The following is a 27,822-nucleotide window of genomic DNA, read 5'->3' on the forward strand; positions in this document are numbered from 1 at the left end:
CCTGTGCAAAAGAGTGAGACTCTAGCTCAAAAAAAAAAAAAATTAAATTTTCTTTACTTCTATTTCAACAAAAAAACTAATTTCCTACTCTACAAATGTAGGTTTTAGTTAGAGAAAAGTCGTATTTATTAGCCTCTCTGTGCACTGCTACTAATGCTCTATTAAGCCCTTTTATGCTAACAATTTATATAAAAACAGGATCATCTCTTATCACTTAATCCAAATTAAATAATTCTAAGAGAAAAAATTCAGCCTAAGGATCAGCATTTTCTTATTCCTACTTTACAGCTATATAAAAATAAAGCCAAAGGTATGAAGTAGAGAATAAATGCTATCACAACTCACCCTTACTTTACAGGAACACAGCAAATGAAATCAGTATCTTTATTAATTGCAAAGAAATTATCACTATTTGATCAAAGTGATTAGGCAAATAGTTATTAAGATGTCTACATAAAACAAAGAAAAGATATCTGTTGGTAAGACGGGTAATAACACTAAAATTCTATCCTGGACAGCAAACAGCAAAGTGAAAGATTTTTCTTTTCACATGTCATTTATAAAATTTAAGAATTTACAGTTTGGGAGACAGTAGGTATTCAGTTCCTAACATTCTTGAATTATCCAATTATTTGTATACAAATAAGCATTTATTTATTCGTGGCCTATAATTTTCCATTCTCATTTGTTCTTTAGCTAAATAACAATGCTGAATTCTACCTTTAGGCAAACAATTGATATAGAAACAATGATGCTATTGAAACTTAACAATCCAAGAAAAGAAATAAAAACCTTGCTCATACCTACAAAATAAAAACAGTCACATATCAGTCTTCAATTCCTGCAAAATAACACTACCTTAGTAGAGCCCTGGTAAGTTTTCAAAATGCTTTCACACAAAATACCTCATTTGATCCTAGCAACTTTTAGATAAGGACAGAAAAACACTATCTGCCTTAACAGAGGAGAAAATAAGGCTTAATGAGATTAAGCAAGATCAAGTGAATCCAGGTCTCCCAACTCATAAAACTTGAAGGCTTCACTTTTCTCAAATGCTTAAATTTCTAAGCCCTTTATATCTGACATAGGACTTCACTCATTAGAAATTATTAATGGTAAAATGTATATACAAAATGTAAAATATAGGAGTAGTAATACTAACTTTGTCTAGAAAACCTAATTTAACCAGAGAATAATTTTGGAGAGCTGCTCTCTGACACTAACCTGTATGTGTGGCTTCATCTGCTTCCAGGTTATAGAATGAACCACCCCTTGGTTGAGATAGTTGAATGCTTGCTGGAGAACACGGGGAGCTACATATTCTTTCTGTCTATATTGATCTAAAATTTTTAGTAGCACCTATAAGAAAATAGAAAATATAGAAGAACATAAACAATTTTAAGGTTAAAAGGGGGAGGTGGCATTTTTGGCATGACCTCAAATTCAAAATCCATAGAGAGAAAAATTAACAGATTTGGGAGAAAAATCAATGTTTTGTAAGAAAGCTCAGATAAACAGTTTTAATTATTAGACAGATCTATGTTATATTGAACTAAACAGTGTCTCATTGTAAGTGCCAGGCAAAGTCTAAATTTCTATTGCACTGCTAGCTCTTCAAAACAAGTTAAAACTCCTGTTTAAAAAATTACAATAACAGATCTGACTAAATAAACATTAAAAACTTCCATATAACAAGACACAGCACAAAGATGTTTCATTATCTGATAAAGACTCCTTCAAATTGGAAGAGAAAAGTTGTTCAAAAAATAGTTTTGACACAACTGATTAGCCCTTTGAAAAAATTTAAATTAACTCCCTAAACTTCATACCGAAATAAACCTCAGATGGGGAAATATTTTAACAATGACAAAAAACGATAGCACAGGATTCCTTCAAGAAAACGTGGGAGAATTTTCTTTTATAATCTCAGATCACAGAAGGTCTTTGTAAACACAACACAACTGAGAAGTTATTTTTTAAAAACTGATTTAAAAAATTATTTAGAAGGAAAGAACCACACCAAAGCAGCTCTGACTGGCTCAAGGACCTTTAGTCAACTTTCTTCACTACAGAAAGTTGCCTTCCAATTCCTGGTCTCCAGAGCTCTTCACCATATCAAGCTTATAAGTGAGTTGCTGAATAAATAAAAAGCATTCTTTCAAAATAGGTACAGAATTTATAAATCCAGAATATGGATTTTATTCAAGTTTCCTAAAACTCAGGTTTACCAAATTTATCGGAAGTCCTATCATCATGTAGAAATCCTTTCTGTGATGCAAGCTAGAAATGGATGATACTGAACATGATTCTTTCTAATACAGATGTGGCTCATACAAAGTAGGGGTGATGGGAGATGGGAAATGGGAGATTATCTCCCCACACAACAGTGGGGGAGAGAAGAGTCCCTGATAAGAAAACTATTTTTAAGTATCAGGAATATATACCTTAAATAACCATGGTACCAAGAGTTTATAACACGGATATAATGGCATTTTTATATGTGTGTATACATGTATACACACACATACATGTTTATGACACTGAAAAAAAATCGACTCACCACTCTTCAAGTGGAAATTAACTTTAAGATACTTGAAGGAGTTTAACAGTAGTGGACAGCAGTGAAAGGGGCAGAAGACAGCTGACCAGTTTCCTGGTTGTCCTGGTTTTATTCACTAATTTTCCCTATAGATTGTCTCACCAGCGAACAAAAAACTTTTGAGAAATTCAACTATATAACTACAGCCTTCCTGAATTGTTGCACTGTACTTTTTAGAAAGCATTTTACTAGGCAAAATGATAATCCATAAAAGGGAGTACTCCATCTCAAGACGACAGGTTCTAAGTACTTAACACTATAATGCTGACAATAAAGAGCTATTTTTAAAAAAAACCTCTAGAGCCGGGCACGGTGATTCACACATGTAATACCAGCACTTTGAGAATCCAAGTTGGGTGGATCACTTGAGATCAGGAGTTCAAGATCAGCCTGGCCAACATGGTAAAACTCCACCTCTACCCAAAAATATAAAAAATTAGCGAGGTGTGGTGGTGTGTGCCTTTAATCCCAGCTACTTGGGAGGCTGAGGCAGGAGAATCGCTTGAACCCAGGAGGCAGAAGTTGCAGTGAGCTGAGATTGTGCCACTGCACTCCAGCCTGGGCGACAGAGCGAAACTCCATCTCAAAAAAAAAAAATCTAGCAACACCCTCTATGTCATTAAAGCTTTTTCCTATGTCTAATTAGTCTTTGCTTCCTCAATATGGTCCTGACACAGCCAGTGGTCAATAATTAATAAATTTTATTGAAACATAAACAAAAATATGATTTAAATGGTAACACTGATCAACCAGTCTTCGTCCACCACTTGTCCTTTGTAGCTTTTAAAATTTTTAAACATTGTATCAACTTGGATTGTTTCAGGAACTAATTTTCACTATACAGGATGGTTCCCAAACTTCCATAGAAATGTTTAAGTTCTCAGCTAAGAATCTTGACGTCTAATAAGCTCAACTACTCTTCCTATACCAATTCATATTATATAAGTCTTCTAAAATAAAAACTTAGAACAAAGAGGTGGAGAAATGAAGATCAAAAAACTCCAAAGAGGTCAGAGAATTAATTAAAGGGCCCAATCTAATACTGGTGACTGCTACACCGCTATCAACTTAAAAGGTTTGAGTCCAGAATCTAGGATTCAGTTCTGGTGGTGGCTGTCTTGGGACATTTGGTTCTAAAACTAATTGCACTGGAAACTCGGTTTGAAAACTAATTGCACTACAATAGATTCCCAGAACTGTCCTTTCATCCTCTATAAATATGTAATGAATTAGTATGTTTGTAACCTACTTCCAATAGAAATGACTTTACTTTCAGAAGTAACCCTTCTTCTATTTTAAAAGCATAAGTTTATTACCTGCTGAATGCCCACCGCATAGGTTTTCAAAAAGAATTCAGAAAATTCAAAGTATTCTTTTGTGACATTTCCTGGGCTTCCATATCTTAAAATACAAAAAGACAATGTACAAATACCGTGAATTTTACAAACAGCATGCTTGCTAGTTTAAATATAGGCCCTTATTCAAAGATGGATTCTACTGGGACAGAAAACTAACACTGCCTTTTTTTCCCACAAGCCACAAAATGAAATCAAGATAACCTGTACTTAGACCATGGGCCATACTGTAAAGTTTTAGACAGAAGCTTTCACTTGCTAAACCAAAAGCTCCTAAAGGGTGAATATTCGAAATCAAAATGTTACAACTGACATACATTTTTTCAATAAATGCTTTTAAAATTAAATTTGACATTATTACGGAGTTGAGTGACCATGCAGCTTCTTGCATAATTCTTAGATATTACCAATGGGCTGAACAATGTTATTTTTCCAAGTTTTTCACAGAAGAATAGAAAAGATCCAGAAAAGACCACCCACTTCATTACGATCTCAAAGCCAATAATTAAAATTAAGCTGCTTTAAACAGAGTGACTCTTGGTTCTCGGTGGCTCTAAAGACAAATAATCATATCTGATACTGAGATACTGGCTGTATGATCATCAATGTAATAAACAGATAATTACCGTTCAAAGAGCCGAGCTACGATATGCAGTGCCCACTTCTTACACTTCCACCATACCAGTTCTGGTCTATCATCCTCATCAATGTGCAGAGTCTCCTAACAGGACAAAATTACCCAGATTAAAGTTCTGCATAATAAAAGGATTTATGCGAATAACAAAGGCAGGATAAATCTTGATATAGGTTAAGTCATATTAAACGTGAAGTTAGATTGCTATATAAATGAAAATTCTTACTTTATAGATTGCTAGGTAGGAATTAAATAAGCAAAGTAAATTTCAACTAACCAATGCCGCTGTTCACATTTACCTCCTATCTTCGAAAGGCCTAAATAAGCAGAGGACAAAATACAAAACACCATGGTTCCTTCAGGAAACTCTGAGATGATGAAGAGGTTCTACATTTTTATCTGGGTGATAACACAAGTGTATGTCAAAATTCACTGAACTAGTCATTAAGTTCTGTGCATTTATGTATGTAAGTTAAACGTCAAAATACTTTGTCTCACAATATGGACAACAGACACAATGCTGCACATTTTAAGACAAACCAAAATTTTAATAGATACAAGAACTAATGTGATAAATTAAAAATAGTATTATTGCAGATCAAAATGAAACACCATCTTTTCCCTATCAAATGGAAAAACATAGAATTAAGTGTGTACCCATAACAGGCATTCTCAATCACTGCTTCTTAAAGTGTAACTGAGGGCACACTTTCTTGAAGAGCACTCTGCAAGATTAGTGAAAAGCCTTACATGCTTCTAGTTTATCCAAAGAAAATAATCATGTATGTGCATAAAAATTTAAGTACATTCTTAAAACACTAAAAAATTAAAGCCTAAACATCCAGCAAGTAAAACATTCAACAAAAATGACAGTATAGGCTGGGCGCGGTGGCTCAAGCCTGTAATCCCAGCACTTTGGGAGGCCAAGGCGGGCAGATCATGAGGTCAGGAGATCGAGACCATCCTGGTCAACACGGTGACACCCCATCTCCACTTAAAAAAAATACAAAAACAAAAATTAGCCGGGCGTGGTGGTGGGCACCTGTAGTCCCAGCTACTCGGGAGGCTGAGGCAGGAGGATGGCATGAACCCGTGAGGCGGAGCTTGCTGTGAGCCGAGATTGCACCAGTGCACTCCAGCCTGGGCAACAGAGCAAGACCCTGTCTCAAAAAAAAAAAAAGTATAAAAGCATTGATAATCATAAAAATATTTATAAGTTTTAAGTGAAAACTGAATTTCAAAATAGTATCAATAAATACTTCTTTTTTTTTTTTTCCTTTTTGAGATAGGGTCTTGCTCTGTTCCCCAAGCATAGTTTACTGCAGCCTCAAACTACCAGTGATCCTCCCACCTCAACTTCCCAAGTAGCTAGGACTACAGGCACATGCTACCACATTTAGCTTTTTTTTTTTCATTTTGTAGAGTCAAGGTTCCACTATGTTGCACAGACTGGTCTTGAACTCCTAGCCCCAAGTGATCCCCCCAGCTTGGCCTCCCAAAGTGCTAGGATTACATGTGTGAGACACCATGCCCAGCCAATATACACTACTTTTATAAATTAAATATGTTGTGTATAGACGCAGAGGGGAAAAAAAAAGACTAGAGGAATAAATATAAAGTTTTAAAAACAGTTTTCATTTTTGGTAGGATTTAAATTGCTTATCTAAGCTTTCTAAAAATGGTATTATGAATTATTTTAATAATTTATTTTATTATAGTAGTAAATTTTTTCAAAGAGCAGGCATGGATAATGAATTAGTCTACCAGAAATACTCCAAACTCGTCACCCCTATTTTTCTTGGGAAAAGCTTTTTCTTACAGGAGGAACGGTCCTGTCGATAATAGTTCGGAAGATCTCCATCCACGTTGTCATGGTTTGGTTATTCACTAGCTGAAGAGGCAATGCATACTGGAAAACAGAAGAACAACAACATGAACAATAATTCTTCCCATCCAAAAAGAACAACAATTTTATGTATATTGTAAGGTTAAAATATATGAAAGGGCTAACATTTGAGAATGAAAACAGCAATCTTATATGGTTCAACCTAACTTAAAATAGATTCATATGCATATATAGAACTTAAATTTTTAAATTTAGAAGACTACCTGCCATGAGTTGTTTCTTGGGTCTCCTTTTTAAAAGGAAAAAAAAAAATGAATACACCAAGGTCTCATTTATTCAGCATGAGACTCTAGGTGAGTGATTGTTATGACTTACCCCTTTGAGGGTCAAACTTTCCATTTTAACTACCTTGATGAAAATCTTTATCTCATTATATGAAACTTTTTTTAAATTACTTTCCTCTACACTGTAGCATAATAATTACAGTCCACTTTGTACTACACAGATATGTGGCTCACTTCTGCTGTACTGTGAGGTGCAGAAGAGGGATATTGTCTCCACATCCATTCAGTACAAAACACGCTACATACTACAGACAATAAAATAGACAATCTTTGCCCCCACAAAGCTTACACTCAAACTGGAAAAAATATATATAGTCATGCATGACATAACAATGTTTCGGTCAGTGACAGACTGCATATACAACAATGGTCCCGTAAGATTAGAACAGAGCTGAAAGATTTCTATCACCTAGTGACATAGTAACCATCTTAAAGTCATAGCACAATGCATTACTCAAATATTTGTGGTGATGCTGGTGTAAACAAACCAACTGCATTGCCAGCTGTATAAAGTATAGCAATTTTATACAGTACCTAATTGGTAATGACAACTATGCTACTAGTTTATATATTTACTATACAATACTTTTTATCATTAGTTTAGAGTGTACTCCTTCTACTTTTATTCTTTTTAAGTTCTCTAAAACAGCCTCCAGTAGGTCCTTCAGGAGGTATTCCAGAAGGCATTATTATCATAGATGACAGCTCCATATTGCCCCTGAAATGAAGACACTCCAGTGGGACAAATATAGAAGTGGAACACAGTGATATTGATGATCCCAACCCTGCATAGGCCTAGGCTAACACGTGTGTGTCTTAGTTTTTAATGAAAAACTTTGAAAAAAGAAAAATTCTAAAATATAAAACCTTTTAAAATATGGATATAAACAAAATATTTTTGTACAGTTGTACAACATGTTAATATTTTAAACTAAGTGTTAGTATAACAGAGTCAAAAAGTTGAAAATTTTAAAGTTTGACTGGGCGCGGTGGCTCACGCCTGTAATCCCAGCACTTTGGGAGGCCGAGGCAGGCGGAACACGAGGTCAGGAGTTTGAGACCAGCCTGGCCAACATAGTGAAACCCCATCTCTACTAAAAATACAAAAAATTAGCCAGGTGTGGTGGCAAGTGCCTGTAATCCCACCTACTCAGGAGGCTGAGGCAGGAGAATTGCTTGAACCAGGAGGCAGAGGTGGCAGTGAGCCAAGATTATGCCATTGTACTCCAGCCCAGATGACAGTGTGAGACTCTGTCTCAAAAAAAAAAAAAAAAAATTAAAGTTTATGAAGTAAAAAAGTTACAGTAAGCTAGGGGTAATTTATTATTGCAGATAAATTTTATAAATTTATTGTTGCCTAAATGTTCAACATTTGTAAGCACAGACTAACATCCTAGGCCTTCACATTCACTCATCACTACCTCACCCACAGCAACTTCCAGTCCTACAAGTTCCATTCATGGTAAGTACCCTATACAGGTGTGCCTTTAAAAAAATATCCTGGCCGGGCGCGGTGGCTCAAGCCTGTAATCCCAGCACTTTGGGAGGCCGAGACAGGCGGATCACGAGGTCAGGAGATCGAGACCATCCTGGCTAACACAGTGAAACCCCGTCTCTACTAAAAAAATACAAAAAACTAGCCGGGCGAGGTGGCGGGCGCCTGTAGTCCCAGCTACTCGGGAGGCTGAGGCAGGAGAATGGCGCAAACCCGGGAGGCGGAGCTTGCAGTGAGCTGAGATCCAGCCACTGCACTCCAGCCTGGGCGAGGGAGCCAGACTCCGTCTCAAAAAAAAAAAAAAAATATCTTATGCTGTATTTTTAGCGTATCTTTTCTATTACTTACCATTGAGTTACAGTTGCTTTCAGTATTTGGTACAGTAACATGTACAGGTTTGCAGCCTAGGAGCAACACATAGCCTAGGTATGTAGTAGGCTATAGCGTCTACATTTGTGTAAGTACACTCTACAATGTTCACACAGGGACAAAAATTACCTAACAAGGCATTTCTCAGAATGTATCCCCAGAGTTAAGTAACACATGACTGTACATGTACAAAGGTAGGAATAAGAGAAGAAGGTGGGGGAGATGAAGGGCTTTATGGGCTATATTAAGAAGTTCACACTTTATTCTAAGTGTATTTGGGAGCCATTTGGATTTGATATAGGGAACAGAGGAGAAGTAGGCTGAGGGTTAGGATGAGCTTCTGTATAGAATATCCACGTGCCCTGTACAAATATTATAAATGCTACTTAGACAACATCTGTTGTATTACAATTTTATTTTATTTGAGGCGGAGTCTCACTCTGTCACCCACACTGGAGTGCAATGGTGCAATCTTGGATCACAGCAACCTCCGCCTCCTGGGTTGGAGCGATTCTCCAACCTCAGCCTCTGGAATAGCTGGAATTAGAGGCACTCACCATTATTCCCGGCTAATTTTTGTATTTTTCTAGAGATGGGGTTTCACCATGTTGGCCAGGCTGGTCTTGAACTCCAGACCTCAGGTGATCCGCCCATCTCAGCCTCCCAAAGTGCTGGGATTACAGACTTGAGCCACCACACCCAGCTGCTCATACTTTTAAAAACAAAATTGTCTGCCCCTTCTCATATTATCGCTTTTTACTTATGTCAGCATTATAATAGTGGCTCCTAATGCCTTCTAAATTTCTATTTCCCAGAGGAGAATATTAATGTATTAGTACCTAATAGATTACCAAAATGGTTAAAAATATTGAGGTTTTTCAGGTTTTTAACAAGTATAGACTGAGAAAAATATGTAGATTCTGTCCTCTTAGCAAACCAATTAGAGGTAGAGGCTTTAGAAAAATTATTTCATCAGCCTTTGTCTTACTTCCCAATTTCTAGCTGTTTCTCTCAATAAAAAAGGGAAGTCTGGCCTCTGAATAATATTTCAAAACAAGTGAGAACATATTTTCCTAGTATTCTAGTTTCTCCTCCTCTCACATTTGACTCCTTCCCCCTTCTCTTTCCCTGCAAAAAGTCTGCTCTGGGGAAAAAAAAAAACGCTGCCTCAGACTACGCCTATTAAAAGTTTAAAAGATGAGGCTTTAATAAAAATATAAATCTTTATTAAAGTAAAATATTCTGGGGCAGGCGCGGTGGATCACGCCTGTAATCCCAGCACTTTGGGAGGCCGAGGTGGGCAGATCACGAGGTCAGGAGATGGCGACCATCCTGGCTAACATGGTGAAACCCCGTGTCTACTAAAAATACAAAAAAAGAGCCAGGCGTGCTGGCAGGCACCTGTAGTCCCAGCTACTCGGGAGGCTGAAGCAGCAGAATGGCGTGAACCCGGGGGGTGGAGCTTGCAGTGAGCCGAGATCGCGCCACTGCACTCCAGCCTGGGCAACAGAGCGAGACTCGGACTCGAAAGAAAGAAAGACAGAAAGAAAGAACGAAAGAAAAAAGAACGAAAGAAGGAAGGAAGGAGGGAAGGAGGGAAGGAGGGAGGGAGGGAGGGAGGGAGGGAGGGAAGGAAGGAAGGAAGGAAGGAAGGAAGGAAGGAAGGAAGGAAGGAAGGAAGGAAGGAAGGAAGGAAGGGGAGAAAGAAAAGAAAAGAAAAGAAAAGAAAAGAAAAGAAAAGAAAAGAAAGAAAGAAAGAAAGAAAGAAAGAAAGAAAGAAAGAAAGAAAGAAAGAAAGAAAGAAAGAAAGAAAGAAAGAAAGAAAGAAAGAAAGAAAGAAAGAAAGAAAGAAAGAAAGAAAGAAAGAAAGAGAAAGAAAGAAAAAAGAAAAAGTAAAATATTCTGAAACAGTTTAAGTATCTAAGTCAATAAAAAGCCAAAGACAGATCCAAACTATCTTGGTTTTTGAGCTCAACAAAACCATCCTCTTCTCATGACAAATTCAACTAGAAAGCATGTAACAGAGTTTAATTCATTCATCAAACAGTTAAGACTGAAAACAATTATTCTTCCTCCAATCAGATCTAAATAATTTACCCAAGCCTTTCAAGGATTTGATGTTAAATATTTTTATATTTCAAACATATTCCATCTTTCTGGATTCCCATGTTGGTATCCCTTATAGCATTCAGATTTTTTTTTTTTAGGCAGTATTTTAAACCAAGGAAAATGAGCCTTAAATCTTCTGTTAGCTTTGAGTCAAATGCAAAGAAACTACCATCAATATGATTTCCCAATAGAAGAGGGACTCTCTTCTTCTTTACCTTCTTCTTCTCTCATAACTAATCTACAGGCAGGAATGCTATAGAACAGATAAGTCAAGTAATCAGGTTTTAGAGCAGGTAGGTTTACCTACCCTGGTTGTGCTTTACCCATGATTTCAGACACTGGAGTGAAATGCACACAGGGGCAGATCTGCCATTGAGATGATCTTGGGCAATTAATTTCTGTGAACCTGTTCCTCAAAAGCATTTTTTAAAGAAATATATGGGAGAATATATAATAATTTTTAATAATAAGTGATACTTACTGAGCACTTTCCATGTGTCAGGCAGAAATACAGGACTCCATATTTGTTTTCTGCAACAGAAACCTACCTGAACAAGTGCATAAAAGATTTTCAGAATTTGTTTCTGCAGTAATACAGAATAATAGGAGGAATCAGGAAGGAGCTGCACGATTTGTTGCTGAATACGAGGCAGGAATATCTGCATTGCTATTATAAGAGGTTCTCTCTCTTCTGCTTTCTTATATCTACATGAGCAAAGACAAAAAGAGAAAAGTAATTTTTCCCACCCAAAGAACTATCAATAATAAATTAGAAAATATTTTTAAATACATAAAACTAACAAAACAAAATCATTAACATTGGCTTACAGTTTCTGTTTGAATTGCTAGAATTAAGTTGAAAAGAAATTTAAAATAACACATCCTGTTTTAGGCACAGTTTAGACTAGTTTAAAGCAATTCAAGACTATTTTGCATTTTTCCTACATGAATGTTTCTAGTATTTAAATTAATTTTCATCAAGCCAAAATTCGTACTATAAAATACAAGTTGCTATGCTATTTTAAATAGACAAATAACGTAACAAATATGGGAGAAAATGTTTTTTTCTTATATTACCCTAAATTGAGCAGTTAAAGTAGTTTAAAATTTAGTTGCTCTTAGATCGCTTTAATTGCTATAAATCTGAAATATTTTCAAAAATTCCGTAAGTAGAGTAGGTAGGAACTAACCAGTTTAAAAGGAGAACTACAGGACTTTATATGCACATGTAGCAATCTTCCTAGAAACCAGAAAGCAATACTATTAAGTGTGATATTAGTCCTCCACCTACCCAAACTGCTTTTATGGAAAAGAATGTGATTAGCAAAGAAACGTCAACATTTTCTATCTTGCATCCAAAAAAGTACATGTTTTGGTTTATTTAACATACTCCCTAGAAGACAAGTATTAAGGTATCTCTGTATCAGAGTTTCCAAGGAAGCTGTTAATAAATGGTCCTGTGCAACTAAAAAGTTTTTGAAGTGCTTCATATTATATCACTGTCTCAGAGGTTAGCAATATCCATCAGCACATTAAAGTTTCTTTCAATAACTGCAGCAAATAAACACATTTAAGCATGTTTAACCCAACATTTCCCAGACTAATCTGATCACCTGTGCAGAACATCCACAACAGACCACTCTATGCAACTTAATTATTTCTAAGTTACACAAGGCTGCTTTCTTCAGCCAATGGAAACCAACTTACTCATATGTCTTCACCAGTTGATACAGACATAATAAACTGCCAAGCCAGCTTCCACTGCTCTGTGATTGCAAGTAATAGTCTATCTTGTCGACTACTGCTGGCCAGTGACCAGGAAAATCATGTTTTATGATGGCACGGAGACACATTGTTAACTGGACTCTACAAGGTAGGGAAGAAAAGTCCAAAATCTAAGTAGTTATAAATACTATGTTTCAAAGCCTTCTAATATTTTACATAAAAGTTTGTTATCTCCTATTTACCTGTATTATATAATTGTATACATGGGATAGGGGAAAAGACATATCTAAAAAAACATCTTTAGTGGCTCAACTTGCTGAAAATAAACAGAATGGGTGAGTTCCTAAAATGAATGAAACCTTTCAAGCTATCTTATCCTAAATACAGTTCAAAACAATTTTTAAATAGTTTAAAATTTTCAAAAAACTGCAAAGAATCTACCTCCGCTCTGTAAAATTTCCCAGCTTATTATATCTCATATTTTGGTTACCATATCCTAAATGGGGAAGAAAATAACACTTCAAACAGACAAACTTAGTCTAAAGATGGTACAAATAAGTACAAAGAAGGCCTACATAATTGTGGAAGCTTCTCTATGGGCCAAAACCTTGAACTCATCCTTTATCAGTTAAAACCCAACACCGTATGTTGAATCTATCCAAAGCAGTCTGAGATACTAATTTGTGTATCCCGAGTATAAGAAAGAAACATGTATTAGCGAGGCAATTCCTGAAGGGGAGACCTAAGAGCTACTTCCAAAGAAATAAATGAAAAAGCCAACAGAAGATACATAAAACAGAGGAAGAAAATATTCCTTCAATAAAACCACAAAGTTAAATGCTAAAATATGTTATCTGATAACATAGATCAGTAATCATTTCCTCAATGAGATTTCCACTTTAACTGAAACTGAAAAGAAAACAGGGGCAAAAATTTCTTTTCTACAAACTATCAATTCAATGATATCACCAAATATGACCTTACATGACATTTTCAAATAGTTAAGAAGCAAAATTAGGATTCCACAACGCAACTAAAAAAAAGAAAGCATTTTCAGTTGAACAACCAGTAACTCAGATTCACTTAAACTCGTAAAATTAAACAAAATGATGCCTTTTCTTCACACTATCAAATCTATTTGAAAAATCCCTTTGTAATACTCCTAAACTTTGAGAATAGGCGGAAGAACTTTCAACAATGATTATATTTAAGCCTTAAGGACATAAAAGGGGCAAAGCCACAGAGAACTGTCCCACAATAAAGACAAAAATCTCCTCTAGTGCCAGTAGTAGCTGCTCCTTTAAACAATAAATGTCATATTTGTATACAATAACACTGAAGCTTTTCATTTTTTTAAATCTCATTTTCAGGTTGATCCTCCCAGTCCTTTCTCATTCCAAGCAAAGGATGGTTATGAAAGGCCATCCTTCATGCATTACTGTGTAGAACCACTCGAAGATTAAGGGAGATCTGAAAATGTAAGATTTTGAAAATAAATGGATATATGATGGTACCACAGGGGTATCAGTCCCATGACTGGCATTTGGGCAACCAATGAGAATAATAGTGATTTATTTTTAACCAGTACACCTATTTTCTGCTCTTAACAAATTAATTGCTTTAAGAGTTCAATGCTTGTTCTCCTTCCTGTTACCCATGGTACTTTCTTCCTTTTCCACTGCTTATGTCATGATGGCTATTAGATACTCAGGGCTAACGTTATATTCAACTTCTTGACATTAAAAAGTTTCATTCCTCTACCACTGTTTTCACCTGTTTGTCCCTGCATTTTCAAAAGATACCTAATTACTATCTTGTGTGTTGAAAAGAATTTGTTTCTCCAATTTTAAGACTGCAAAATTTTTGACTATACAGCTGCTCTGTCCAATAGAGCAGCTGCTAGTTACATATGCACACTTTAAATGAATCAAAAGTAAATGGAATTAAAAATTCCGTTCCTCAGTTACACTGGCAACATTTCAAGTGCTCAACAGTCATTGATGCCATGTGGCTAATATTAGACAGCACTGACATAGAACACTGTCACTGCAGAAAGTTCTGAGGGACACTACTGCTCTATGGCATCTAATCTATGATTTTCAAAAACTGGAGACAATTCTTCTAGTTAATACCTACTCTATCCTGTCTTCTCTGAAGGAAAACATGCTCAATTCATAAATGTGAATAAAAATACAGGGAAAGATTAAGATAGGTGGTAGGTAAAAATTCCCAGAATCAATCTCTCTGTATCAAAGAAAAGAAAAGCAGGTAGTAAAAAAAGTCAAGCGATCATTACTAAGAATAAAGGTCATTTAAGTAGCAAGATTTACACAATTGTTTTGGTTAAGTATGAGTTTTTTTTTAATCTTACCTCTTTTTGTGGCAACATATGGCAACAAAATCTTTTCCAAAATATCTTGAGGCAAAGAATTACAAATGCAAAGACCACTAAGTAAAATAATATTCTTTGAGTGTCCCTCTTTATTACTTTACCTCTTTAGAAAAAGAAACATGAGTCTGAGGATTAGATCCAACAGCACCTACCCTCAGATCTAAGCATTTCATGCTTTCTAGTAATCCTAAAGATATAGCACCACATACCTCACTAAATCTGGAGACCGAATTATTCCTTCCACAATGTTATCACGTATTTGCTGGCGATCGTTTTCGTGAATGTTGAATGGAAATATTGCTTCTCCTGGTGGAGGTTCTCGATCTGGCCAGTATTGTGTCACCATGTTCTTCAGGTAAATGGCAGCTGAGTTTGAGAAAAAATGCTAATGTAGCAGTACCAAAAAGAATGGCTTTAATTCAGCCTTATAGAGCATGAAAGTCCAAACCCTTCAATGTTAAACATGAAACCCAGCAAAAATGGATACTCTTCCAGGTATAAACAGCGAAATCAGGAAGGGCAAGTGGATAAGAATTTAAAGGTTTCACTTCAGCTAGTCTAAGCAGAAAATATTTCATTAAGTCAAGATCCAGAGCTTACAGGACAGGAAAATTATCTAGAAATCATGCATAGTAAACATACTTTGAGATCATAAAATCACACTTTTTGCAATGCCTAATTCTGAGGTGACAACAGGTAAAGTTCTACTTTCCTTCATGAAGGTGGCTTTTTTGGTTTTTTGTTTTCCCACTGGCTACTATCAAACACTAGCATTTTGGAGTATCTCTGCTTTTTATAGTATTGGTAATTTTCCTCCAACCTTTTTGAAATATTTACTACTTGTAAATATAATAAGGAAATGAACATCAGTCTTCAAAAATTTTTGGAAAACTCAAGAAATTTTTATATGTTCTCATCTATCAAAATACATAATCTGATTTTGTTCTATTCTTTTTAATTGTTTTCAACTTTTAACAAAAGCCTTCTGAAAGAAACAGGCTGACATATTGCTACAGCATTTTAAGAAGGAATGTGAAGCTTTCTTTTCTTTTTTTTTCTTTGAGACGGAGTCTTGCTGTGTCATCTAGGCTGTAGTGCAGTGGCAAGATCTTGGCTCACTGCAACCTCTGCCTCCCGGGTTCAAACGATTATCCTGCCTCAGCCTCCCAAGTACCTGGGATTACAGGCGTGTGCCACCACACCCAGCTAATTTTTGTATTTTTAGTTAGACAAGGTTTCACCATATTGGCCAGGCTGGTCTCGAACTCCTTACCTCAGAAGCCTGACCTCAGAAGCCAGGGCACCTGGCCAGAATGTGAAGCTTTCTAACCATCCCAGTTGAACAGTGAATGTAAGTAAATACTTACAATGTCGTGTGTGTGTGTGTGTGTGTGTGTATAAAGAATAAAGATACGTGATTTGGAAAGCAGCATAACTTTCTTCCCTTAAGCTTCTCTTCTTTCCCCACCCAACTCTTTCTTCACCCAACTTTTAACATAAAACTATACTGGTGACCCGGTTAGGTGGCTCACATCTGTAATCCCAGCCCTTTGGGAGGCGGAGGCGGGTGGATCAACTTAGGTCAGGAGTTCGAGACCACCCTGGCCAACACGGTGAAACCCTGTCTCTACTAAAAATACAAAAATTAGCCAAGCATGGTGGCAGGTACCTGTAAACCCAGGAGGCGGAGGTTGCAGTGAGCCGAGATCATGCCACAGCACTGCAGCCAGGGCAACAGAGCAAGACTCCATCAAAAAAAAAAAAAAAAGCTAAATCGGGTAGTAAAAGCACTATACCATGAAGAATACACCAATACGTTCTACATTAACTAAAACATAAAAGAAATTTAGTGAAATTATGAACTTGACATCCTGTAAGCTCCTCTTTCATTAGTTTTGAGTAGCTAAAGTTTTGAAAAACTGTTCCATCTATGATTTCAATTTATTCGGGTAAAAACAAAAATTATATAAAGGGGGATGTGTGTTAGGGTTTTCTTTCTTCCCTTACTTGTTTTTAATTCAGACCACACAGGCTCTAGACTAAGTACCATGTTTTATCGGGTATAGTCATTATATTATGTAATAGTGACTGGCAAATAATATCTATTCAATAAAAATGTATAGACTATTCAAAAAATAATGAATGAATGATCTAAGGATATGAACCAATGTGTCAGCAGTTCAAACTGATTTCACAGGATTTGGGGGTTTTTTTGAGACAGGGTCTCACTCTATCGCCCAGGCTGGAGTACAGGGACACAATCACAGCTCACTGCAGTCTCCACCTCCAGGGCTTAGGTGATCCTCCCACCTCAGTCTCCCAAGTAGTTGGGAATACAGGCGTGCACCACCATGCCAGTTAATTTTTTGTATTTTTGTAGAGACAGGGTTTTGTCATACTGCCCAGGCTGGTCTTGAACTCCTGGGCTCAAGTGATCCACCCACCTTAGCCTCCCCAAGTGCTGGGATTACAGGCATGAACACCCAGCCTGATTTCACAGGATTAATCTTTGCAAAAAGAAAAATCAACTATATTATTCACAAAATCATTTTGATCCCTATAGAACTAGTCTTGAAAACAAAAAGCAACCTTTAGACAGTAAAGATACAGACATGGTAAAATCATGGGCTTATTTATGATTTAGTCATTAAATACTATTAATATTAATTTTACAGCTGAGTTGTTTTAATTTAAAAATTATGGTGCATCAAACAAGATAGGTTTTAAAAAAAAGCACACTGACTAATTTATATATGCCTAAATAAATGTACAATTAGGTAAAATAAAATTGAAAATATATTAAAAAGAAAATTTAAATTACTATTATGGATAATTATGGATTACTAAAGATAAAGGAAAAATACCAAAGATAACTGTTACCATATCAATCAATAATCTAAAAACCTCCCTTTAATCATTTAATTCAAGTACGTAACAACAAACCATTTGCCAGAACTAAGAAACAAAGGACTAATGTCATCTTAATCCAATTCATAAAGGAAGTATTAAACTTACTTATCTGTCTGGGTGTCTTGGAGCATCCTTGTATTTTAATAATCGATTAAAAAGAGAAGAAAATTTATAAATGGCACTTAAATTTAGGATAGTTGTAATATAGAATTTTACAAATGTATTTCAGATTCTATGATAAAAATGGCTGCTCTAAGATAGTTTTCCTACAAAATCCACTCACCATTTTAAGCATCATAAGTTGAAATTAACTTTCTAAAACACAAACACACTTTTCTCCTTCAGCACAATGAATCATCACTTAAGCTCTGGACCCAGAAACACAACTACAGAGGTCAATTGGGTTTCATAACCTCAAAGTGAAGAAAGTACTGTTATCTCAGTGGGCAGAATGTCATGCTTTTGAGTTGATGTTTCTAAGTCTCGCTGTTTTTCATTGTAATTTTGTAGCCCTTCTCTCCCTTATTACTCTGTGAAAGGCTAGATTAGACAACAAATGTGTCAATTATATCAAAATAATATTAAATAGATTCTAAGTACAAACTACAAAGCTTTCTACAAATAAAATGCATGAATGTTAATAAAAGTTTCTTAAAGTGCTTCTGGACTGATCAGCAACAGAGGCATCTTTCTGTTTATTTCTAGGTTCTGCACTCTATAATGTTAAGGTCAATCTTAACAAATAACCTCTGAACCAATAACCACAGAATGAATTGTTGTATCTTCTCCCTGCCCATCCTTTGGAAACACAAACAAAAAGAAACAACAAGAAGGAGGCAAACTTATAGAAATCAAAAACCATGCTATTTTTTTAAATGACAGTCCCACATCTGTCACCACTGATGACCTCTTCAGGTCTAATACCTCTCAACCACCACTTTTAAATCCAAACTACTCTCTGCTTCTCATAGCAAGTCCAAAATGCACTGAAGAAAGTACATTTCTGAGCCTAAATTTACATATATTAGAGAAATTTTACTAAAGAGTCTCTTCTCTTCAGAGGTAAGGAGTAAAAAATTAGAAACAAAAGTGACTTGACATTCCAGATCATAACTATCCTAAATTTAAGATAGGTTTCCTTCACTGAACATAATATTAATAATGCTATTATGCTTATCAACACCTCAAAAGAAAAGCAGCAGACCAAACATTCAAATTTTTTCGTTTTGCTTGGCAACATCAAAATACTGAATTTTTCCTGTTTCTTGAAAACTCACAGTAAGGTAAGAAAGGACATTCACCAGTGAGCACGCTTGATGGTAGCAAGAACACTTTATATTGCCCACAAACAAAAGAGAAAAAGTATTTTGCAGATGTATTTCCACTTAACATTAGCATAATTTTTTTTACAGCTTTATACAGGCTTTCTTTTAAAGCAAAAATCACAACATTCTTTTTTAAGTGTCATGCTAAAGATGATAAATTGTCTGGGTGTCTTGAAGCATCCTTATATTTTAATAATAGATTAAACAGAGCAGAAAATTTATAAATACCACTTAAATTTAGGTTATAATGTAGAATTTTTTTTTTTTTTTTTTTTTTGAGACGGAGTCTTGCTCTGCTGCCCAGGCTGGAGTGCAGTGGCCGGATCTCAGCTCACTGCAAGCTCCGCCTCCCGGGTTTACGCCATTCTCCTGCCTCAGCCTCCCGAGTAGCTGGGACTACAGGCGCCCGCCACCTCGCCCGGCTAGTTTTTTGTATTTTTTAGTAGAGACGGGGTTTCACCATGTTAGCCAGGATGGTCTCGATCTCCCGACCTCGTGATCCGCCCGTCTCGGCCTCCCAAAGTGCTGGGATTACAGGCTTGAGCCACCGCGCCCGGCCTCATAATGTAGAATTTTTAAATGTATTTCAGATTCTATGACAAAAATGGCTGCCCTAAGAAGGTTGTCCTAATAAGTTAGGAAATAATCACCAAGATAAACTTTATGAGGTAGTTAACAGATTTGAAATCTAAATTACGAAAAAAACAAATTATGAAGAAAAAAATGCCTTTCAATGCTGTTTACATTTTACATCAAAACTTCATTAAGTTGTACAGAGTTGGTGAGGATTTGGGGAACCTAGCATTCTAATGCACTGCTGGTAGAAAATGTAAGCAAAAGCAACTTAGTGAGAAGATTCTAAATTCTAAATGTCATAAACATCCATTAGCCTAGCATTTCCCCCTTTTTATAATTTATTCTATAAAAATACTCCCACAAGTACCTAGATACACATCCAATGATACTCATTTAGCACTGCTTCTATCAACGATGAAAAAAAAAAAAACGACAATAACGGAAATATCCATCAATATCAAATTGTTTAAGTAAATCATGGTAATTCTTATATAAAGAAATACTGCACAGCTGTTATAAAGAATGAAGTATGTATATGCACTGACTTGGAGCAATCTTCAAGGGTACATGGTTAAATGAAAAAAAGGAAACTGTAAAATAGCATGTGTAATATAAACAAAAGAATTGGAGAACCATGCATCAAAGCTGATGGCAGTCATCTTTGGGTGTGTGAAGAACAATGTAAGATATAAACTATGTTTCTCTAATGTTTCCATGTCATTAAAGGAAGGCATTAATGTAATAACTTGTTTTAAGATCTTTTAAAATGTTATTTCTTAAATGCTTCATAGGAACTTTACAATGGCCCTATAAACACTTAGGTTTTTAAAATAGGTTCCATTCAACAAAATGTTGTTTCAGAACAGCCCTATTTTATAAAACAAAGATGAAACAAGTGCAAATTATGGTTTCAAAAATTTACACAGAAGTCTTGTAAACCTTATAAAAGCAAAAAATAATTCCAACATCAGTGTTTTTCCATAGGATTTTCTTTTTTATCTTAACCACAAAGGGATCTTTTAGGAAATCATATATAGTGTTACAAATCTTCCCAAAGCTTAATATTTATCTTTTTATTCTATGTTCAAATAAAATTAAATACTTTCATCAGCATGTAGATTATGACCCCATTTCTATAGAACTGTTCATTGATCCTTCTACCTGAACACATGGAAAGGCTAATGTTCACCTAACATTAATGATGGTCATTTCTGAGTAGTGATGGTCATTTTTGAGTAGTGATGGCCATTTCTGAGTGATGAATGTTGGGTAATTTTACTTCCTTCTTTGTATTCTTCTAAATTGTCCAAATTACTTATGCATATATGTCACTTACATAACAAGTCTTTTTAAATATTTTTAATTAGCTATTGTCGTTTACCTCCTTTAGCTTTTGATTATTATCTTCTGAAAATTCATGACATTCTAAGGCTCTAATTTTTAACCTTCTGGGCTCTAATGACCAGTCCATAAAAAAACAAGACAAAAGAACAATATACAACATCATGAAACAACATAAGATCCCACAGACTTAAAAGTAAGTTTCATATTTAAAACAGTCCTGCTCCGCAGTCACCTGGGTTAGGAACATCTGGGCAACACATTACCTCCACGATTTGCCACGTAACAGAGCTTGAATTCACATATATAAATTCATGGTCTTAATCTATGGGCCCAGAGACTAGGCTACCAGAAATCATAAAACATTAGGAAGATTAGCTATTAAAATTGAGAAAGCTAACAAAAATAAGGGCAAAGTTACAGAGGCAAGGAATTGGTGGGTGGAAGGGAAAGGAGGGGGAAAAAAAGAGCTAGAGGATATTTGAGAGCTCAGTATCTACCTCTAAATTTCTGAGGGAAAAGAAAGTAAATTTTTAAGTCGCTAGAAATACTTCATGAGTGCTTCCGAATATTTCAATAAATTACAGATATTTAAAATTAAAATAAAACTCTCATTCTACTGTCACCTACAAATAAATTTATAAAGGATAAAAAACCAACTCACCTGCCTGTCGTACCGGGAATTCCACATGGTCAGAGACTATAATCCGAAGTAAACTGGGGGCAAAATTGATAATCTTGTAGGACTGAAATTACAAAGAAATGTTTTATAAAATAGTGCAATATAAGTGAGTAGCTTATAAGTTAGCACCAGTTACTGAATACATTACTGTCCAAATAGAAGAAAAACTTTTAAACTGAGATAAACCCTTCAAGGCAAAATGAAGATTACTAAAATACTTCAAGTCAAAAAATTTTCCTGAGCAGAAACTGAGGAATAAAAGAATATGAACACTTTTATGATTTTTTTTAACATATTGTCAGAATGGTCTCCAGAAGGAGTATACCAATTTACGCTCCCAACAGCAGCATATGATAATGTCCATCTATCTAACACAGGTATCATCATCCCTTTGAAACTTTAATGTTTTATTAATATTCTCAATTGCATTTTCTCTATTACTAAGGAGGTTAGATGTTTCCCTCTTTGTTGGCTGTTTTTTCTACAAATTCCTTACTCCCTTTATCCTTTTGTAAATGGAGTATTTGCTTTATTCTTAAGAAATGCTAAGAGCTATTTATGAATTTAAAATCTCAATCTTTTATTTGACCTATACATGGCAAGTATTTCTTCCTAGATCATTTGTGCTTCAATTTTGTTTATGGCATTTTTGACAAACAGAAAACAAAAAAACAAAGGCTACAGGAAATAGGAGACCTAATAGAACAAAACAGAGTAGATAATGTTACATAGTTGAGCATGAGCAATGGAGAGAAGCCAGTCCAGATTGGAACAGTGTGACTCACGAGACGGTGTTGAGCGCTCCGTCATCACCAGCTGCCCTCTACTGTTGTACTATCTTTTAAACTTAATGCCTAAGTGAGTCTGTGGGGATGAAGTTCCTGCTCTGCCCTGTGGCCTGAGTCACTTCACCCCACAGGTGTGCTCTACTTTGATCTGCTCCTGAGTTTGGGACCTTCAAAGCAAAAAAAATGCAGAGCATCCACTCCTTCTGATCACATTATATCCAGATGTACAGTACCTGGACTATATTACAGTCCTGTCACATTCCAGAGTCCACATATGCCTTTGTCCACTGACATTCATTTGAAAAGACTCAAATTCCAGTGAGGCCAAACCAGACAATGGCCCAGAGAGTCTGTTTAGCCCACCCCTCTCCTCAGAGCCTGGATCTACGGGGGCATCCCTTTCAATACACAGCTAGGTTTGGGCATACTACTCATTTTTTAAATTAGGATAGCATCTATGAAGGTAAATGTTTGATTACAAAATTAATTTGGAGACAACTGGCATTTTTAAAGTATTAATCCTTTTCATCCAAGAACATTGTGCTTTTCAAATCTTTCTATATCCTTCAAAAACATTTGAATGATAATTGTTCTTCCTTTCATCCTGTGTAGTCTTCAGATCTCAAATCTGTGGCATGCAAATTCTTTTTTATCCATAATTCAAACCATCAGAATTTTAAAGCAGTTTTTAAGAAAACAGATTTGTTCCAACAACAGTTGATAGGAGGCAAAATTAATACAGATTCACCCAGCCTTCACCTTCTACATATGCATTATAACTCATGTTTACAACTTTCTAAATACTGAAAGATCTTGTCATGAATCTAAGATTAAAACATCTATATAGTTTATTCTAATCATAAAAAAACTGACTTCCGTTATTTGTTTAAAAATCTTATTCCACACATACAAAATAACCTTTACTCCTAAATAAATGCTACTTATTTGAAAGTAATATACCTATTGCAGAGCCTACTTTTATTTCAACACTGTTACCATTGTACATATTTTGAAACGCCCCTTTTTGCAACTGTCTGCCATTTTTTAAAATGTCAGAAACCTTGTCTTCTTTCAGCATTGATTCATTCTATGTTAGCTTGGCCAGCTAAAACATTCAGAGATAAAATCAGATATATTTTCATACTACTTTACTCAGAAATAGTTACCCAATTTCTTTGTGCCTCTTCAGGCTTCGAGTTTCTAAAAAATAAACAAGACTAATTTCTCAATGATTTCCTGAGGATATTTTGTATCTGTGAAGTTTTCTGCAAATAAGCAGTTTGCTTAACTAAATGCTGCATTTATGAGAACTCAAAGCAAAAAACTGATGTCTCCTCCCATCCTCTGACTCACTGCTCTGCTACATTAACCTTTCTAGTCCTCCAGCACGCCAAGTTGAGGGCCTTTTCTGAACCGTTGTTCCTCTCAGTTCTTTGCCTGGCCCATTCCTTCACAACATCCAACTCTCTACTCAATGCCATTCTTCAGAGAATGGCTATACATCCCAACACTCCTGCTTGGGCTTTACAGCACTTATGACCTGAAATTATATAAGTTACTTGTCTGTATCCCCAGCTCCATGGGAACAAACTCTTATACCAATATCTGCAATATATTAACTCAATAAATATATCTGTGCTATATATAAACAAATTATCTTAATAAAGGGTAATGCAAATGGCATGTACACATGCATGGAAAGCAGATATTCCAAAGCTTGGCGATGAAAGTAAAAACTCATTTCCCTACCGAGGCCATGGGAAGGATAATTTATTAAAAGACGACACCTTTCTGGATGAATTACTTCAGCAAGGTACCTACCCATTCCTATTCCTCTCTGCTGCCACTAATGGGACTTCTGGTCTATAGAAAATGAGAAAGACGTAAAGGGTTCACTCTTAATATCCTGAGATAAAACTAAAACTACATTTTCCCATAGAAACAATATCACAAATAGCAGTCAGAAAACTAGTCACTAGTAACAGAAAAATGCTGGCCTGAAAAAAATATATAGCTCCAAATGAGAATTTATCCATTGGAACACAGGCTATTGTGCAGAAGCTGCTTACTTTTCTAAATGGCAATTGACAGATCCATCAGTATACGGCGGAAGCTGCTCCCATTCCCTATGCAGAGCATACTGCTAAGGGGAGATCTAGACTAAAGTCAAAGAGGTGGACCGTAACCACTTATGGTGATTTACCCACCCATTTATCCAACAAAGTCGGATGTTACAGTGGTGGCAAAGGACAAGCATGCAAAACCCATCATTATAAGCATGTTTTACTACATGGTTAGGTGACATTGTATTTTGTTCTACTTACAGCCAATTCAAAAAACCTTAAAGCATTTCACTATGCTTTATGTAAAATATAAATGCTGAAAGAGTGTTATAGCAATAAGCTACCTTTAGAAATTGCTGGGGAAATCACGGTCTGTGATGAGGTGGGACACTATGGGGCAGGGCAGAGTGATGATGGAATGGATTTGGACTGAACTACCATCAAGAGTCTATGGCCATACTACCCTGAATGTGCCTGCTTTTGTCTGAAATACCATGGAAAAAAAATAGGACTGGGTCTTAAATGTTTCCTAGTTCTGCCGGCTTTCTAAGGTACTTTTTCCACTTCTATAACATCAACTGTACTTATATACTGATGAATCAGAAAGAAATGAAGGTTAGGTGAAGGACAGGGAAGTGTAACCTGATATCAAAGGAACACCTGGCCTCATTGTGAGAAGGGGGTCATAAACAGGCCAACTCCCCTGTTCATACTAGTAGACTGCAAATTCAGCTCGTTTTGTTCTTCCTAACTAACCCCTGGATTACTATTCTTCCAGCCAGCCAACATACAGTACTTTTACTCTGCAAAGTCTGTGACAGGTACTGACTTTAACTTCCCGCTATTCTAAGTGACAGTCCATTTCTTTTTGAGGCACCAATACATCATCTTAGGGCATTAGTTCAACCCAGCCTCCTCTCCATTGGCAGTGTTTTCTCTCTCCTTTTTATCTATGGGGAATCCTGCATTCACACCTACTCCAAACTCCACCTAGATTACCTATTAAAATAATCCCTTTCAAAGATTCCCAACATGCAGCTGCCTTTTAAAGTCAATTCCAACAGAAACATTTACTTAGGACAATCACACTGTAGTCACACTTCCGGAGGCACAGAATCACCTGGGGGAGCTAGTTAAAATACAACTGGCCCCACCCCCACAGTTTCTGATTCTTTAAGTCTGGACTGAAGCCCCATAATTTGCATAATTTGTAAGTTCTCAGGTGATGCTGAAGCTCCAGGTCCTGGGCAACTCTTTGAGAACGCTGATTTTGGAATATTTACATTTTACAGGTTATCACAACCTAAAACAGCTATTGCTCCATCCCAGGGGTAGCTCTTAATTCCTACTTTTTAGTAAGGGGTCTATGATTCTCAAGTACCGGTAGGGAAGAAGAGATAAGCTAGAGTTTGGGGTCATTAAAATTTTGAAGTGTGGGGGTAACGCTGGAAAAACGTCAAGGCTAATCAGGAAGAACAAGAGACGGAGGAAAAAAGAAAAGTCTTACACATTTTAGCATTTATAAGAAATTTCTCCATACACATCTTGGTTTAATGTGTCTTAGATAAAGCAGTACCACCATGAAAACTGCCTATTCTCCCCAGAGCACTCTCCCAACAGCACTGCCCAGCGCTCCGCAAAACTCGGCCAATCAGTGTCAAAACAGTCCTGCCAACCCGACAGGAGGAGGCGGTGGGCAGAGTGCTCCACAGCAACACCTAAAAAGGGCTGGGTTTGGAGAAAAGATGAACTCAGATTTGAATTGTAAGTAAAATTCCCACCTGCTCCCCAAGTCAGCGCACTTAAGGAAAAGAAATCACATCCTGAAAACACTAGCACAGGTTGCAAAAACTGCTTCTTGCGGACCAAGTGGGCTGAACAAACTGCACTGGAGAAGGAAGACGACACGAAAAGGTGCAAAGGTGGCCAACAGGTGCGCGAGCTGCTCCGCAAAGATCCTGGGAGCCCTGCTCCACTGGACCGGGGGGGTCAGTGGGGGCGGGGGGCGGAGGGCGGGACCCGCCGTGAGGCGTCAGCCCCAGCCTGGTGGGGGTGAGGACGAGGGGCGCCGGGGAGGGGGAGCCCGGCCAGCCGGCAGGGGCGCCGCTCAGGCGGAAGAGGGGCGCCGAAGGCCCTCTCCTCACCTGGTTGAGTTCGTTCTCGGCTGCAATCCGCAACTTCGGGTCGATGGTGCCCTTCAGCGCCTGGATGATCCGGTTGAGGTCCATCTCCCCGGGTGGGGGCTCCGCGGCCCCCGGACCAGTAGGCCGGACTGCAGCTTTAGTTTTCTTTTGACCCTCTCAGCCTCCTCTTCCGCGACCCCTGGATTACCTCACACCCCAATCCCCGCCACCGTCGCCACCTGCGGCCACTTGCTGCGCCACTCTGACTCCGCGCCCCCTGTCCTCCCTTTTTCCCCCCCACAACTCGCTCTCCATTCACCCTTTTACGACAGCCGGTGGGAGGCGGGAGAAGGAAGAAGAGGAAGCAGAGCTTCCTTTACGGCGGCCTCTTCCCCCTGGCGTGATGGTATGACCGCCTTCCCTTGGCGGCCGCCATGCTGCTGTACGGAAAGCGGCCTCCGCTTCTTTCCCGAGGAAGAACCTGCGCTCCCGAACTCAGGCAGGCGGCCGCCATGCTTCCGTACTATTAGCAGCCTCCCGCCTCTTCCCAGATGAGGAAACTTGAGCTGGCCGGGAGTCTCCTTACAGCTGCTTCCAAATTAAGCATATCTGGATGGTGTGACACTTTCTGTTAGTCCGAGAACTGTATGGGCATCGCAACTGGGCCTGTTTCAAGACAGACTTGTTGGAACCTTCAAATCATGTACCTTACAGGTGAGCAGAGTTCCTCCGTGTGTGGGAGTCATCATTCATTCATTCGCTTTCACTGAACATTTGTTAAACATTTATTTTTGAACCAGAGTACTAGGATTTTTAGGTACCACATTATAACAAGATGAATTCCATGCAAGTTAATGTGAAGGAACTCACAACCTGAGAGATGAGACAAATATAAACAAAAAAAATTTACAGTGTAGAAATGATAGGGGAGTGCTGGGAATAGAAGAGCGTAGTCCCTTTAAATAATAGGGATGGGGGAAGTGAAGTGCTGGGTAGAGGAGAGTGTGGTCCCTGGCTAGGTTTCCACCCCCACCGACCTAGGTGAGGACTGGCACTCCAGCCTTCGGGCCCAAATGTTGCATTTCCCAAGACCACCCTGGCCTGCCACTCCCCCATCCTGTGCCTATGAAAACCCCAGACCCTAGC

General features: G+C 37.2%; 1 protein-coding gene across 1 annotated transcript in view; it reads right to left on the bottom strand.

Moving 5' to 3' along the window:
* IPO8 (importin 8) overlaps window positions 1-27,127 on the bottom strand; it is a 67,809-nt gene extending 40,682 nt beyond the window's left edge. Inside the window, exons 1-9 of the mRNA XM_050750252.1 lie at window positions 26,698-27,127; window positions 21,685-21,766; window positions 15,078-15,234; window positions 12,459-12,617; window positions 11,300-11,456; window positions 6,408-6,497; window positions 4,581-4,675; window positions 3,916-4,000; window positions 1,225-1,359 (exon numbers count right to left, since the gene is read on the bottom strand). Coding sequence (XP_050606209.1) covers window positions 1,225-1,359; window positions 3,916-4,000; window positions 4,581-4,675; window positions 6,408-6,497; window positions 11,300-11,456; window positions 12,459-12,617; window positions 15,078-15,234; window positions 21,685-21,766; window positions 26,698-26,781 — 1,044 coding nt within the window. The 5' untranslated portion in view covers window positions 26,782-27,127. The remainder of the gene's footprint in view (window positions 1-1,224; window positions 1,360-3,915; window positions 4,001-4,580; window positions 4,676-6,407; window positions 6,498-11,299; window positions 11,457-12,458; window positions 12,618-15,077; window positions 15,235-21,684; window positions 21,767-26,697) is intronic.
* Window positions 27,128-27,822: the final 695 nt, after the last annotated feature.

Source organism: Macaca thibetana, chromosome 11 (genome assembly GCF_024542745.1).
Source record: "Macaca thibetana thibetana isolate TM-01 chromosome 11, ASM2454274v1, whole genome shotgun sequence".
Taxonomy (NCBI): domain Eukaryota; kingdom Metazoa; phylum Chordata; class Mammalia; order Primates; family Cercopithecidae; genus Macaca; species Macaca thibetana.